The sequence below is a fragment of the Labeo rohita genome, chromosome 18 (genome assembly GCF_022985175.1).
Source record: "Labeo rohita strain BAU-BD-2019 chromosome 18, IGBB_LRoh.1.0, whole genome shotgun sequence".
Taxonomy (NCBI): domain Eukaryota; kingdom Metazoa; phylum Chordata; class Actinopteri; order Cypriniformes; family Cyprinidae; genus Labeo; species Labeo rohita.
Genome location: NC_066886.1, coordinates 425,011 through 443,021, shown reverse-complemented (window position 1 = coordinate 443,021; position 18,011 = coordinate 425,011). Strand labels below are relative to the sequence as shown.

At 35.1% G+C, this 18,011-nt stretch overlaps 1 protein-coding gene across 1 annotated transcript; it reads left to right on the top strand.

Annotated features, from left to right (window-relative positions):
• Nucleotides 1–461: 461 nt before the first annotated feature.
• Nucleotides 462–10,887, top strand: LOC127180480 (synaptotagmin-13). Its single transcript, XM_051134561.1, has 5 exons — nt 462–600; nt 3,062–3,984; nt 7,332–7,503; nt 7,801–7,967; nt 8,080–10,887. The coding sequence occupies exons 1-5, from the start codon at nt 582–584 to the stop codon at nt 8,227–8,229; spliced, it is 1,431 nt and encodes a 476-aa protein (XP_050990518.1). The 5' UTR covers nt 462–581; the 3' UTR covers nt 8,230–10,887.
• The last annotated feature ends 7,124 nt before the right edge of the window (nt 10,888–18,011 follow it).

The following is an 18,011-nucleotide window of genomic DNA, read 5'->3' as shown; positions in this document are numbered from 1 at the left end:
TTAATAAATTTGGTATTTCTTTGCTTTGGACAAAACTGTGTGTTAATTGTATACATGCGCCCCATGGATTTATGATAAATATGCTTGCTGGAAAAAAGGTTCGTCTCTCATTTTGGCCAGCTTAAACCAGTGAAGATCAGTTAAACCCTTTCAAATTTTAGATGTTTGATTCACCAGCATGCACTTGTTTCTGCCAAAACCTACCTGCATTATACATTCGGGAATAGAGATTTATGAAATTTTGCCTAGTACATCACGTAGAAATAACATAAATCCGACGCTTCTATTTATAATCTCGCCGTCTTTAAATGCATTGCTTCACTAATTCGAATCGCCCAGTGCCATCACGCATCAGCGGTGAACCGAATTGATTTCTCCACTGCGGTGCGCGTGACCGGCGCGCGTTCGCGTCCTGATTTATAGAGTCGTGTCTGTGGACGCGCAGGGACTCGAGCTACTGAAGTGAGCTGAGTTTAATGTGTGAGAGCACTCAGTAGAGAGTATGACTGCGGATCAGACAGCACTAGTTAGTCAGATTTAGCTTTAGCTGCTGGTTTGGGGAGTCAGCAGTCTCCGACAACATGCAGGTAGAACTTGAAGGTAAGAAAAATACCTTGTGCATCTAGTTTAGATGTTTTATTTATTGTTTTGCATGCAATTCTTGTTTGGTTCATTGATGCATTAGATTTTATACTCTACTATATTATACTAAGACAAAAGCAGCACCTTAATGCAATTATTTAAAGATGTGTAAGATGTTTAAAATCACTTGTTTTAATGTTCACAAATATGCACGAGAGATTTTACGGAGACACAGCCGGCGTGTGATTTCATAGTTGACTGTTATTGATTAGATTAATTGAGTTACATGCATAAACGTCATTTTGAGCTGTCGCTGTCTGCGGTTTGACATCAGCTCTGGTTCTGATCACTGAAGCCAGTTGCTGATTAGAACCCAGACCATTTCCTCTGTGCCCTAATGCGATCAGAAATGATGAGTTGCATTCGGACCCTTTGTGTTTGCCTCTAATTGCTTTCAAGGGAGATTTCTTGGTGCACTACAGCAGAATATTTCATATTGCTTAACTACACAGGATACTCTAGGAGCGGGCGGCACGACCAAACTGCTATGAGTCATTAAAATTACTGATGATTTTTGTGAAATCATGCTGCAGCAGATTCAGACACGTGCCATCAGCCCTATTATAAACAGGGTTCGTACAAGACGCTTGAAGTGCTTGCAGTACTTCAATTTGACTTTGTGATATTTAAGGCCTGGGGAATCCTTGAAAATAGCAACATTCCTGAAAAGTGCTTGAATTATTAAAAAATAATGTATCTGTTATTTTTTTTAGTAAGCACACGTCTTTTCACACAAAATCCACGCAATTCAAAAAACAACTTTTTTTTCTCTTAGTTCAGTTAATGTCATAAAACTAACGAGCTCAGCCAGTAGTAGTAGCGAAGACGCGAAAAGAGGAACAGATGAACCGAATCAATTGAGTCATTTACGCTGGATTCGCTCCGATTGATTCAAACTCTAGACTTTGATCATTGATTTTAAACAATTCACTAGCAAAAAACAGATCAGATTCATTGTTGGATTTTGACATCGCTTGTAATGATTTTAAAAAGGTCTTATAGTCATGGGTAAAATGGAGCTTTTCGAAACTCCGAATGAGTTAAGCCATTGCGTTGCAAAATGATTAACTCTTTCAGAATCGCGAATCAGGAATCATTTGATTTAGATTTGGAACGGGTTCGTGAATCATTTTCAAATTATCGCGATACGCAAAGTTCCAGTAAAAGTTAAATGATTCGCGATCCGTACTCCGAGTTCTAATCTGAAATGATGGTTCGTGAATGATTATTCAGATCGGGATTTCGGAGCGCGGAACGCGAATCATTTGATTCAGTTCGGGACTTCGGAGTGCATTTGGCGAATCGTTTGTTTCAGAGCGGTTTACGAATCTTTTTTTTTTCTTCTTAAACAGTAGAAAACTTCAAACAATTAAGGAAGAACAGTTAGAAAAACAAAACAAAACAAAAAAGTATAGGCCTACACAATTACAAATCCGTTAAGAAAATTAACCGTGTTTTACTATAGTAAAAGTGTAATATACTTTTTGTAATACTTTGGTAGTAATACTTCTTATGTGCTTCACTTTATTTTTGCATTTGTTTTATTGGTATAATTTTATTCCTCTATTTATCTTTATTTTAGAATTTGAAAGATAAGACATTGTTTGATTATTAAGATCTCTGATTGAAAATCCTTAATGTCCTTGAAAATCAAAAAGTAGTGCTTAAAGTCCTTGAAAATCCTGGAATTTTATTTTACAGTATCTGTATGAATCTGTCTAAATCTACTCAAATTTGACAAGCTGTTATCCAGAGCAACTTGCATTGCATTGCATTAAAATGTAACAATTTATCATTTTATGCATTCCTTGGGAATTTAAACCATGATGTTCACTGTAAAAAATGACCAGGAATTTAACGGTAAAAAACTGTAAAAATGCTACAGTAAAAACCTGTTAAATGGTTAACGGTACTATAGTTTCCCCTATATGGTGAAAAACTGTATTGGACATTACATGTAATTTTACGGTAGTTTACCGTTTTTGGATGTTAATAATATATATATATTTTTTTAAAGTAAATTGACATTCTCAGAATGCCCTGCCCTTTTTTTTTTTTTTTTTTTTTTTTTTTTTAAATTTGATGGGGGGTTTTTTTGTTGTTGTTGAAATAACTGTTTCTTTTTGGATCAGTTTTGTACATTAGGGATGTATGTTACATCTATTGTTGTTAAATTAATGTTTATTGCATTATTTCAGATTCATGTGTGTTACCATGGTGGTGTTTAGTGTTTGTATGAATGACACTATGCACCTTTAAGTTAAAACCGTAAAACTGTAAATGTTGCTACCGTATTTTTTACGGTAAAATTCACGTTTTTTTTTTTACCTGTAAATTTTATGGATTTTTTTTAGAGTTGCTTGAAATGACAGATTTTGTCTTTTAAATTGATTGTGTCTTCATCTGTTTATTTTACTAGCGCATCTCCAAATCCTATTGGCTGTTGGCTTGGCCGTTCTCTGTTTCTGCCTGGTGATTGGCTGCGTCGTCTGCTGCTGGCATCAGAAGTCCCGCCCCTTGGGTGACAAGGAGGCGGGGCTTTCCTTACCACCTCTACCTGCAGATCATGTGACAGTTACTCTTAGCCCCTCCCCTTCCATCAACACACTGCCAATCAAACAGCAATACGAAGAGCTGGACGGAGACGTTCTGGACTATCCTTCATTTAACAGCAGCTCGACGCCGTCAGAAGACGATCTATCTTTACCATCTTATCCTCCGAAGTCTCGTTTCAGTCTACGGCGGCTCAGCTCTCCAGCCGTTCCCTACAAACCCTCTAAACCCGTTCGCAGTCGTTCGTCGCTCCCGACCATTCCTAAACTTAGTCTGGTTGGGAAGTCACGCCGGGTGATTGATCGCAACGGGAACGACAGCAGTTCATTTTCGGAAGGCAGCAGGCTTAACGCCGACAATGGCCGACATTACGGCTCTGGTTCTCACAAACCCACACCTTCCCTTCACTTCACCCTTCTTTTCTCACCAACACAGGGCAAACTCACCGTCACCATTCTGGGTCTCTACCGAGGCTCTAGGAAGCTGAGCGGGACTACGGTAAAGGCTTGTCTGCCTCCGCTGTGCCCCACGCCGCTTCAGGGCGGCCCGACGCGCAGACACAGCCTCGGTCCGGAGGCTCCAGCGCAGGTGTTTCAGCTGCAGGTGAGGTCGGAAGAAGAGCTCCAGTCCTGCACCCTCAGGCTGACCGTGTCCAGCAGGGATTTCTCCGGTCTGAGGGAGACGGCTGTGGGCGAACTCGAACTGGCATGTGCTGAAATCCACTGGGAACCTGATTGCACTGCCACCTTCAATCGGCAACTCAACCCCGTGAGGAGGAGGCTCAGGAAGGTATTAGAGGAGATCATGTATCGTGTACTTGCTTGCATTGTAAATGGTTACAGAGAGAAACTGTGCATCGTACAGCAAACAAATGAGGGCTTGAATGCACTACTCATCAGGATTTTGGAATAGCTGACTGTAGTTGCCAGAAGTCAGAGCCAGTCTGCAGATTTGAGTGGCTTTGACTCTGATGCCTGTGGAAGCCAGTTTCTGCCACTGAATAAAAAAAAAAAGTAATTGCGATTTTTATCTCACAATTCTGAGTTGCATGATATAAATTTAGAATTCTGACTTTTTCTCAGAATTGCATGATATAAAGTTGCAGTAGCAAGATATAATTGCAGAATTCTGGTTTATATCCAGAATTTATATCTCAATTCTGAACTTCTGAAGTTGTTCCAAAAGCAACAAACTCACACAGAAAATGTGCATAAAATTGTCTAAATATACCACAAAAACATGCTTGAATACTCAGATTTGATGAAATCATAATATGAAGCTAGAAAATCAGTCTGTGCAAATCATATACTATGCGATTTTGTGCAAAATCTGACAATTCTGCCCAAAGTCTGAAAACTGACCTTTGGCAGCTGGCATTAGCCAGGTTTCCATCCAAAGTTGCAAATTCAACCTATGCAAAAAAATTGGAATATCGCATAAAACATTAGTGAATAAGCACAGTTTCTATCAAACAAATCAAAGAAAACAAAATTGTGTCTTCCTGATAAACTGACACTATATATTACTAAGAAATGTAGGAGAAGCCACTGAATATAGTCATTTTAGACCTGCACTGTTTGGGAACGCAGTCGTGTAAGACGGTTCTGGAAGGCAATTATACAGAAGTGCTTAGAAGACAGACTTTGATCAGGCATTTGAGAATGACCATAACAACATTTCAGATGCTGTGGAACGAGATCGGTCCACTGGTTAGACGGGTTTTGCCGTCCCGTAGCACAAAGTCACATGACTTTTTTGATGCGTATAGAGGAATTTATTTGGCAAATGCGTTTCCATCTCCCATTATTCACATTAACCATTTTTCGCACGAGCTGATAACCACCTCAAGCAAGCGTAAAAACCTTTTTGCGAATTAAGGGATTTTTGTTCTAAACGTGGCATTTCCATCACTCGATTCTGATGTGTAACTTCAAAATGCACATAAAAACAGGGTGATGGAAAAAAAAAAAAATACTGATGCATCAAGACTGCAAAATGGGCAAAATTTATATAGTGCATTTCATCAGACAGACATATACTGTACAGTAGTCCTGTCCCAATCACGTCATTGGTCCAAAATCCTCCTTTGCGTAGCTATCCATCTACAGCTGTGATTTCAGTATGACCCAACTGGTTAAGAAGAGCCAAAAGTGTTATTCGACCTCATAGTTAGTGTTTGATTACTGCTGAATGCAGCAGATGATGCAGTTTTGCTGTAAAGTGAGTCAAGAGGATGATGCACAGAAGAGCTTCCACTGAGAGCCATATGAAATATGATGTCAGGAGAGTAGAGTACAGTAATGAAAGACACCTTTATCCAAATGAACCGCATTGAAGATGTGCATTTTATCAAACCCATAATAGGTAGTCACGATCTGCTGTTTGAGCTACAGGAATGCTGGTAATAACTGAGCTTCTCTAAAAAGGTTTCTGTCCGCTCTCATCAGAACACGAACGCCACAGCAGTGGGATTGCACGACTGCGTGACTAGCGTACCAACAAGTGGTGCGTTAGCGTGGCCCGGAGCCAGAGCGCTGTGTCCTGCAGAGAGGTGGACACGAGCCAGTGCAGATCAGTAACGCAGCAGAGATGCATCACAGAGCAGAGGAAGAAACACAGAGAGAGGAGGAGGAACTAACACAACTGTGAATGTGGGCCTGACAAGAAACTACAATAGTTGTTTAAAGTCTTACTCTTTGCCTACTTTAAAAACTTGGAGATAGATAGATGGATGGATGGATGGATGGATGGATAATCCGATATTCAGATCGATAGATATTCAGATTGATGGATAGATAGATAATCAGATATTCTGATAGATAGATATTCAGATAAGCAGACAGATAGATGGATGGATGGATGGATGGATGGATGGATAGGTAGATAATCTGATATTCAAATCGATAGATAGATAGATATTCAGATTGATGATAGATAGATAATTCGATATTCAGATCGATAAATATTCAGATTGATGATAGATAGGTAATCAGATATTCAGATAGATAGATATTCTGATAGTCAGATTCAGATAATCATATAGATAGACAGATGGATGGATGGATGGATAGATAATCCAATATTCAGATCGATAGATAGATATTCAGATTGATCATAGATTATCAGAAATTCAGATAGATAGATATTCTAATAGTCAGATATCAGATAATCAGATAGATAGATAGATAGATAGATATATTCAAATAATCAAAATATTCAGGTAATTGAAGATAATCAGTTAGATATTCAGATAGGTAGATATTCTGACAGTCAAATACATGTTCAGATAATCAGTTAGATATTCAGATAGATAGGTATTCAAATGATCATAGATCTTATAATCTGATAGATATTCTTGTAATCATATAGAAATTCTGGTAATCAGATAGATATTCAGATAATCAGATATATATTCAGATAGTCAAAGATATTCAGATAGAGATACTCTGATAGATAGATATTCAGATGGATGGATATTCAGGTAGATAGATATTCAGATAATCAAAGATATTTAAGAAATCACGAATATTCAGATAGATATTCAGATAGATAAATATTCAGATAGACAGATATTCTATCGAAATTATCTGTCTACAATCCCTGCCGGACCTGAGACTCGAACCCGCAATATATAGATAGATATATAGATAGATAGATATTAAGATAATCAGATAGTTTAGACACATATTGACACATAGAGAGTGAGAGAGAGAGAGATATTTATTGGTCTTGATTTGGTGGATGTAGCTTTAAAACTCTTGGAATTTGAGTTGAAAGTTTTGGTTTTCTGAAGTTTTATCAGCATAATGAATAATCGTTACGTAACGAACACGTCTCATTCCAGTATACGCTGGGTTTGGTTCAGCGTGGACTCAGAGTCGCACTGAAAACACTTGAGTGCGTTTGATGCTAATGTTCAGATGTAACGCTCCAGTGAGTTTGTACTTCCTCTGAGAGTCTAACACGATTACGAGGAGATGTTATTTGAGGAAAGTGCCAGAAACATCATCACACAGACACATTCGTGATCTGGAGCGATCCGTGTCTAGACTCCCGGGAAACACGCCTCACATCTGCTCTGGATGTACTACAAATCCTGTAGTAGTAATTATAACTCATCATTTGTGTCCGTTCAGAGTCAGAGTTCCCAGGATGCGGTGGGGGACATTGGGGCTTCTGCTTGTCCGGTGCGGTTTCTGGGTCAGATCCTGATTCTCCTGCAGTATCAGACGCTGGCGCATCGCATGAAGGTGATGGTGAGGAAAGCTGAGAACCTGCCCAAACTCACCAGGATGCCTGGTGCTCCAGGTCGGTCTGTCTTAAATAAATGCATTTCTTTGCATTTTCTTATTTTTAAGTTACTTTGGCTAAAAACATATAATGAATAAATATAATTTACCTGTATACATGAATTTCCAAAATTTCCATGTTCAGCCTATGTTGGATACAGTGTTGGGGAAAGTTACTTTTAAAAGCAATGCATTACAACGTTGCATTATTCCCTAAAAAAGTAACCAATTGCAATAGTTACGTTCTATGGAAAGTAATGCAGAATGATTCATATTCAGACCAACTGAATTCAGAGTGGCCGTTTATTTGCCGTAGATCACTATGTCGTCATCAATCTGCGTCAGGATGGCAAAGTCATCAGCACTAAGGAGACGAAGGGAGCCAGTGGAGCGAACGCGGTTTGGAACGCACCGTTCCTGTTTGATCTGCCGGCCGGTGACATCAGCCAACTACCGCTGCTCCTGGAGCTCGTCGTGATGCAGGTCAGAAGAAATTTACAATGCAGTGCATCGTCTGCTGTAATATGACACACAACAAATGAGTCTTGCACTTAATGTTTTACAGTAATGCCATTTCTATGTCTTTGATTGACAGGGGAGGCTGTACACGAAGAGTTGCATTCTGGGTCGGGTTCTGATTGGCTACGGAGGTTTAGAGGCAGGAAACCAGCACTGGAGTGAGATGTGCAGCAGGGCGCAGGTGGAGACGGCATGCTGGCATGAACTCCAGCCGAACGCCTTATAGGCCAGCAAAGCTTGATTGACAAGCTCTCAGCTCATCAGATCGCTCCGTGTTACACTTCTCATGTCTTTATGGATTTTTGGGATGGAACTAACAGTGGAGGACTTGAGGAAAGTTTAGGTTGAATTTGTTTGCAAATATCTGTAATGTGTGGCATCACTGCAGGCTCGTTAGCTAAAACATCAGATGCTGCTTTTGCACTATTGAACTGATCGGTGTTGTTGCTATTAACTAAAACATTTTTAGTCATTGAAATAAAGCTAAACTTAAACTTTTATTAAATTAAAAATGGCAAATGTTACTAAAACAGAAAATAAAGTTAATAAAAAGCACATAATAACATCTTAAAAAATAAAATAAATCAATACAAAAATAAAGGCAAATTCAAAATATGAATAAATAATATAAATTTACATAAATAATATTAAAATGACACTGAGGTTTGCTGCTGTAACTGTTATGGTTATAGTGATATTAATGTTCTCAATCATTCCGAATGGAAATTTGATTTAGACTTGGACAATCATATGATTTTGTGGAATTTGTGTCATTGTGCTGCTTGTCATTTTTGGTCCTGCTTTCGTGTTTGTTTTACTAGTTTATGTCTTTATTTCTTGTGTTATATAACGCATCAAATGAAGATGATAGTTTGAAAGACGAGCCATAGCGCATGCAAAACTACTAGAAAACAAAGATGCAACCGAATAGTAATGATGTGGTTAGGAAGAGTTGTGAATTTCCACGAAATCCACTGGGTTTGCAAATTGAGCTATTTTTAAACCCCAAAAACTAGAGGTGGAAGTGAAAACAAAACCCACAGACTGTATGTTAATGCAATTTCATGCAGCAGAACGGCTTTATTATGCAGCTGAAATGTGTCTGTCTTTCTCATTATTTGTTTCTCTGCACTGAATCAATATTTCAATGCTCACACGAAAAAGTTTAGTATTTTCATGTGCTTATACAAACACAGAAGAGACATAATATAATATATGTTAAGTTAATGTTGTTGAGGTTAATGAAAAAATGATCACAGTACACTTTTTTTTTTTTTTTTTTTTTTTTTTTTTTTTTTTTAATTAACGATAACTGCACTGATGTGGGACCAAAATGTTCTTTTCAGATGATGATGGACATTTGAACAGTATTTTATTTTAAACAATATTTTATTTTTAAGATCTGAGCTCAGCGCTGCCCTCTGGAGCCTGGAGAAAGTACATCTCTTGGTGCACCATGTAATTTTTGCTTTACTTTTCCTCTGTTGAAAGTCATCTGATTTGGGTGAACGTCCTTTTAAATTCATTGCAAATGCTGTCCATTTATTTAGGAGGAAATCTTACAGTGGAAAATATTGTTGGATGCTCCTTTTAAACTGCTGATAAAATGGCATCTGTTTGTTAACACAGTTTTGTTTAAAGCATGTTTACATTGTAAATCAATTTGTTGAGTTGACTTAAAATAATTTGTTACACAGTTAAGTTCAGTCAGCTCAAAAAAAGATTTAGTCAATTTGAAATAAGTTTACTAAGTGAAAACTTAGATATTTAAATTGATTCAACTTACATTTTTATAACAGCTGGGTAACAAACCTAGCTTTTAATTTAACAAACCAAATTTTTAGTTTAGTCAACTCAAATATCTACATTTTCACTTAACATTTCAGTTGACTAAACTTAAGTTGACTGAACTTAATTTTAAGACAGCAGGGTAGCATGTCATTTTAAGTTGACTTAAATTGTGTGTGTTTTTTTTTTTTGTGCACTATATGGACTATGCACAGACATTTGTCTCAGCTGCATTTACAACTGCACAAAGCTTGTGCATTAGTGGCGCATAAAACACTGGTGTCAATCAATGGTACTGTTTTAAGGAATAGTTGATCCAAAAATAAAATTAGCTAAAAATGTGCTCACCATTAGGCCATCCAAGACTAGGATGAGTTTGTTTCTTCATCAGATTTATAGAAATGTGTCATTCTGTCACTTGCTCACCAATGGATGTGAATGGGTGCCGTCAGAATGAGAGTCCAAACGGCTGATAAAAACATCACAATAATCCACAAGTAATCCACACCACTCCAGTCCATCAGTTCACATCTTGAGAAGGCAAAAGTGTTAAGGTTTAGAGCCGTTTCGGCTTGTAAACGGTGCTTGATCTGTGCAGATTTCTCTCCTGATTCAGACCAGACCTCTTTTTCACTGGAGGAAGCGTTATTATGGATTATGGACTATGGTATTTTAGATAAAAATGTCTTAGCTTTTGTCTTGTCAAGATGTGAACTGATGGACTGGAGTGGTGTGGATTACTTGTGGATTATTTTGATGTTTTTATCAGATGTTTGGACTCTCATTCTGACGGCACCCATTCACTGTGAGCAAGTGACGGAATGACACGTTTCTCCAAATCTGATTAGGAAACAAACTCATTCTGATTTAAGTTCATTTTAAAGAATCATTTCAAGTGTAATCTGTTGTTTTCTGATGATGATTCCTGTGCAAATACAGCAATGCAGCTCTGTGACTGATTTCAAAGAAGTGGGCAAAAAATACACCTGTTTACCTACAAAAATCAGCTGCTTGTTAAATGCTCTGATATTTATAAAAGAATGAATATAAGAGGCTCTTAGTCTCTATTTCTTCATCTCTCTGTGTTCATGTGTGAGTAAATTGACTCTTCCGTGGCGGTCTGTGATCTCATGCTTTCATTCCAGTGGTTTAATCTTTCTGTCTCATCAGTGACTCAGTCTTTCTTCATCAGTTCAGAGTATCGATCATACATGCAGATCGATTGATTGCGGCCGTTGCTCGTGTCTCATCCTTCCTGTGCGTCGGACTCACGCGGCTCCGATCCGCCCGACACCGCCTCAGTGCGGTCAGAGGTCAAGAGGTCACACGAGTTACAGAAATGTGTCCTGACAGTCACGCTCACAATAAACCAACTAAACATGCTGGAGTCACTGATATGACTGTTAGTGAAGTGACGTCACATCTGGAGCTACAAAGGTACTTTTTAGTGTTTTTATTTTTGTTATTATAACTGCAGACTTCTCTGTGGTTGGTGGTTAGTTTAGTATGTTGCACAACGAGAGGAAAATACACATAATCACGTTTGATTTAGAAATTCAACAGTGTTGTTTTTCACACTTTTTTGAGATTTGTGACTTTGTGGTTTCTGTGAACTTTTGTTTCAGAATCACAGTCTGGATCACATTACACACATTATTTTCATTTCCACCCTAAAGCTCGAATGAAGCAAAATATCCCATTATTCAGATCAAAACAAAACTATGTGTTTAAACCTATTACTTGGGGTCAGTAAGAGTTTTAAAATGTTTTGAAAGGGTCTCTTCTGCCCACCAAGGCTGCATTTATTTGATCAAAAAATACAGTAAAAATGTGAAATATTATTATAATGTAAAATAGCTGCTTTCTATGTGAATCTATGTTAAAATGTAATTTATTTCTGTGATAAAAGCTGAATTTTCACCATCATTACTTTGTTAAAAAATACAGTAAAAAATCAGAAATATTATTCTAATTTAAAATAGCTGTTTCCTTTGTAAATCTATGTTAAAATGTAATTTATTTCTGTGATCAAATCTGAATTTTCATCATCATTACTCCAGTCTTCAGTGTCACATGATCCTTCAGAAATCGTTCTAATATATGGATTTGCTGCATTTATTTGATCAAAAATACAGTAAAAATCTGAAATATTATTCTAATTTAAAATAGCTGTTTTCTATGTGAATATCTGTTGAAATGTAATTTATTTCTGTGATCAAAGCTGAATTTTTTTAGCATCATTACTCCAGTCTTCAGTGTCACATGATCCTTCAGAAATCATTCTAATATGCTGATTTGCTGCATTTTTTTTTATCATAAATACAGTAAAAAATCAAAATATTATTCTAATTTAAAATGGCTGTTTTCTATGTGAATATCTGTTGAAATGTAATATATTTCTGTGATCAAAGCTGAATTTTCAGCATCATTACTCCAGTCTTCAATGTCACATGATCCTTCAGAAATCATTCTAATAACGTTTCCGATTATAATCAATGTTGAAAACAGTTGTGGTGCACAATATTTTTGTGGAAACTGTGATTTTATTTTATTTTATTTATTTTACTTTACATTTTATTTTTCAGGATTTGAATAGAAAGTTCAAAAGAACAGCATTTATTTGAAATAGAAATGTTTTGTAACCTTATAAATGTTTTTACTATCACTTTTAAACAATTCAATGCATCCTTGATGAATAAAAATATTAATTTCTTTAAAAAAAATCACGGTGACCCTAAACTTTTGAGCCGTAATGCACATAATGTGCAACATGATTATGAATGCTCACAATGCATGTGTTTATTATCATTTCAGACAGTGTTGAGAGTCCGTCAGTGATGTTTAAAGCGGATCACGGCGCTTCTGTCGCTGCTGTAATGGATGAACATCACTGACAAACATCATCAGCTGTAATGGACAGAAGCTCCTGCCTTCAGAAACACCGGGAGTAATTCACCGTCTGCCTGTGTTTCACATTATCAGCAAAATGTGAATATGAATTCAGGTGCTTTTGTGTTGGGATATTCCTCATCTATAACAACTGAGCTCAATAAAATTGCCTTTAGTTTTAATTCAGATCATTTGAACTGTTTGTTAACTCAACCATCACTAGTACTAGTGTTATTAGTCACAGTTTTGCTGTGTTTTGCATAATTTAAAAACCATAAGTTGCATAAAAACACCAGTCGTGAAATCAGCTGTTTGATCACATCGTGGAAACTGTGTGAATGTCATACCTTTGGTTTTGAGCTGCGTTAGTTGTGGTTTTTGTGGTTTTCTTTCCTTTGTCGTCTAGAAGTAATTTTGTTCAGTTCTTGTCTTTTAACTCAAATTGTGGTTCTGATCTGTGTGTCAGTAGTGCTGACGTCTCAGGTTGTGTGAATGAGTTTATAATGAGACGTGTTCTGTGTGTTTTCTTTGAAGAACTGCTCCTGCTGTATAATGATGATTAATGAACTCATGTCAGCTTTCACATTCTACCCTCTGATCTGTCAATCATGAGACTCCTGTCTGTGGGGGCGGAGTCTTGGCAGGCCTGATCAAAGCTTATTGGATCAGAGGAGACGTGAGTGTCGGATGAAGGGAGGAGCAAACACAGGTATGAAGTCGCTTCACAGCTGGTGTTTATTTACAACATACTGGAAAAAAATAAGTGTGAGACATTTAATCACAAAAATTTGCCAGGGGAAAATAAATAAATAAACAAATAAATAAATATTAATAGCGTGTAAGACAATAATAATGTTGTTGTTGTTGTTATTATTATTATTATTATTGTCTTATGCGCTATTAATATTTATTTATGTATTTATTTATTGGTGGGTTGGTTGTTGTAATTTTATTTATTTATTTATTTATTTTTATTTATTTTATTATTTATTAAATTTTAATTATTTTTTATTTTATTTTGTATTTATTTATTTATTATTGTTTTTATATATATATTTTTTTTATCATTTTAATTATTTAATTATTTTAATTTGCCAGAAGACAAAACATACTGGAAAAAAATCAGTGTGAGACATTTAATCTCAAAAATTAGCCAGGGGAAAATAAATAAATAAATAAATAAATATTAATAGCATGTAAGACAATAATAATAATAATAATAATAATAATAAAAAACAAAAACATTATTAACCCAGCCATTACAAAATGTCTGCTTAAGAAAATCAGTTTGTTCTGGAGAGTCTTACCATGCTTTTCCATTGCTTATTTAATTAGTAGTAAATCTCATTATGTGTAGATGTTTTATGAAGTGCATTAAGTATTTGACAGTGTTTTTCCTCTTTTATCCCGAGCTGATGTTATCCTGGACCTACTGTACAATTGAGTGATCAAGTTATAAAACACTGATGACCTGGAAATCATTGAAGAAATGATGGTAAAATACCAGTTTGTGTGCAGGTGAGAAAAACACTAAATGTCCCCTCACTCTTATTATTGGTTCACATTATATTATATTATATTATATTATTTTTTTAAATAAATAAAAAGTTTTTATTTATTCTTTTTATTTATTTATGATTTTTAAATTTATTTATGCATTTTATTTTATTTTATATTATTTTATTTTATTATTTATTTATTTTGTTTCAGATTCACTCTCTTGATTATTAGTCAATCTTTCACCTTTATTCAAAAACACTTATTACATATTATATATTACAGAGTTCAGTAATGATCGTGACTGACCGTCAGCATATGATTATGATCATATACATCACATTACCGCTTTCACTTCCTGTTTTCGAGGCCACCCATAAACATAAACACACATGATTAACACAACATTTGCGTTTACCCACAATCTATCCGTGTTTGGCAAAACAAGACCGACAGATCATCCACTGCACCAGTTTATGCATGTAAAGATTTGCATGTTTGCATTCACTAAAATGACTGAATGCATGTGTTATAGCGCCTCCTACTGATCACTTGTTAATATTTCCTAATAGTCCATTTATATTTTAATTTTATGAAGCTGACACCTCCTAAAAGTAATAAATTGTTCACCTGTATCATAAATACTGAGTATTTGGATTAAAAATATATATATATTTTTCTTGCAGGCGTTGGATTTCACAGGTGAAGTTGAACATGTAGCATTTTCAGATCCGCATCTGTTCACATTTATCCACCCGCTTTACAGATGATTTCAGCGGATTCTCACCCGTTTGTGCTCATAAACGTGGCTTGTTAAAGACTGCGGCTTCGTTTGTAGCTTGTGGTCCAATTTGTTTGCTGTCCATCTGCATTCCTCCCTTTCCATTAACTCAATGAACTCACACTGAGAGCCAAAGCGGTTTGTGAACCATAGTTTTGTTCTTTCAATGGCAAACAGAGAAAGTTAGCAAACACATACTACTGATCTGTGCTCGGTTTGGAGGTGATAATTCATTTTCAATACTGAAAAAAATCAGTCATTAAAGCTACAGCTTGTATGCAATGTAAGAAGCAACTTATGTGTGTCTGTTGGATTTAGTGAAGAAAAATAAAGTGATTTGAAAATTCATTAATGTCTGGAGCACAAATAGTTAGTATTAATAGAGTTAGAGGGCTAGTTAATACATGCATTAGTGAACTGAACATCGTTTAACACTGTAAATGAATTAATTCTGTGTTTAATTCTGTAAGATCACAGACTGCTGCAGATAAGTTCATTCTGTCCCGCTGTGACTTTATCACACACACATCCAGTAACGTCTCTGTAAATCCTTCAGAAGTACATTTGTGGCCCTGTAAAACATTTTTATAGGTGTTTAATGAATTTTGAGTGAATTTTTGTTTAACTCTCTCCAGACTGAGACTCGACTCTCACATCACAGACTGAGAAGAATTAAAAGATTAGAAGAATCTTCTGTGTTCAGTGCAGATATATGCAAATAGTGTTCAAATCATTGAAAAATAACAATATTTAACAGTATTTTGGCATTTCACATTCAGCAAACTCAAATCCACTGAATGGAATTAAATGAAATTGCAACAATTTTAACAAGCTGTAATCTTAAAAAAAATGTTCAGAACACTGATATCTGAAGGTGATTAATGCTGGTTGAATGCTGATTTCTCTGTTAGAAATATCAGAGTTTTTATTTTCCTTGTTGTTTTAAGAAAAAACTTGTGTAATTTTGATATCTGATGACCTGAGCTTTAATAGTTACAAAAATGTAAAAAACAAAACAAAACAAATGAAAAAAAAGTAAAAATAAAAAATAAAAAAGCATATATATGTGTGTATATATATACACATATATATATATATATATATATATATATATATATATATATATATATACATATATATACATATATATGTATATATGTATATATATATGCATGCGTTGTTGTTTTTTTACTTTTTCATTTTTTTATATATATATATATTATATATATATTTTAATATGTATTTCAATATTAAAATAAGATTAATATATATATATATATATATATGTGTGTGTGTATATATATATATATATATATATATACATATATATAAATTTATGTGCTTTTTTTTTACTTTTTTCATGTGTTAATGTGTATATATATATATATATATATATATATATATATATATATATATAATTATATATATTATATATAATTGTATATATATAATTTCAGATTACTCTAATATATATGCATTTTCACTGATCTTCTAATTAAAATGGTTCTCAATGCAATTTTCACATTTTTTTTTTTCTCAATTTTTCTGTACTTTTTGCATAGACTGTTTTGTATTTTTGTCCAGTTTTTTCCAGTACAAAGATCTAAACATGCATAAATCGCATAAATCGAGATGCATTTCCTGGAGATAGAAAATAACTAGATATTAAGTTTTATTTATTTAAAATAAATAAATAAAAGGAAAATTGTGTTTAAAGAAGCAAATATCTGCCAGTGGGCTCTACTTAATTCAAAATAAAAACAAGCAGATATTTGTTGTTGTTTTGGAAATTTCTCAGAAAATAAGACTTCATTTCTTCATTTTACTTCTCCGGTAAATGTTCCTTGATTTAAGAATGTTTAAAAAGGACACAAAGACAAAAAATGCTGAGAAAAATATCAGTTTCTGCTGCTGTTAAAAATATCCATATTAAATTCTCTTCATATGTTCTTTTCCAAAGCATCTTGACTCACTAACAAGAATATGTAACAGTAGAGTTAAAACAATCATAAAAATCATGTCCCTATTTGTCATATGATTTATAAATAGAGTGTTTTCCAGTAAAGATCATGTCAGTGTGTTGTTCTGGCTTCAGTGGGAATGTCATCCGTCATCATCCAGAAAACAGAAGAAAACCTTCAGAAACCCTTCAGACGAGAAACGTGGGAACTGGGTTTGTGTGGTTTGCAGTAATGAACCAAAGCTGCCGTTTCTACATCCACGACTCTCTGTGGCTGTTCAATAATGCGGCTTCATGTGTTTTATGAATAATGCTCAACCGGTGGGAGTAAGTGAGTTTGGTGAGGGTGTTTGTGAGGTTTGGTTTGGTTGGCATTGGCTGGTTTCTCTCAGAAATGTTTTCACTGAGCTGAAGCCAGACGACCATCAGGAGACGTTTAAGCTCATTGTTCAGCGAGACAATAACACGCTTCTTTCTAAACTCACATCTGACATCATCCGACTTACAGAACAATATAACCAGTAAACAAGCATTTTTAAAATCAAAAACTCTTATTAAACTCAGCCACTAACAAGGGTAAATATCAAAACCTTGGCCCACAGTCCTGACAACTGATGAATCTCTATACATTTCATTAAAGGGCGACGGAATGAACTCTTTAATATTTTAATACAGGATCTGTCACTGTATATTCATCCAGGCTACAAACTAATCATATTGTTCGTTTAATCTTAACCTTAAAAAACCATGAAGGTGGATTTGTTCCACCTCAGACGTTCAAAAAAAGTTGTGATAATAAATAGCTGATTTATATACCACCATTAGCGCAATAAAATTAGTCTTTTAGTCTTGTTGCATTAATAATCAATGATCAGTGGGTAATGCACATTCAAAATGCACATTCATTCATTCATTCATTCATGTGGGCTGTTCTGAATTATTATCAGGATACAGGTTACACTTTTCTGTAAATGTGAAAAATAAATAAATAAACCAGTCTTAAGTCAAACAGGTATATTTGTAGCAATAGCCAGCAATGCATTGTATGGGTCAAAATGATCAATTTTTCTTTTATGCCAAAAATCATTAGGAT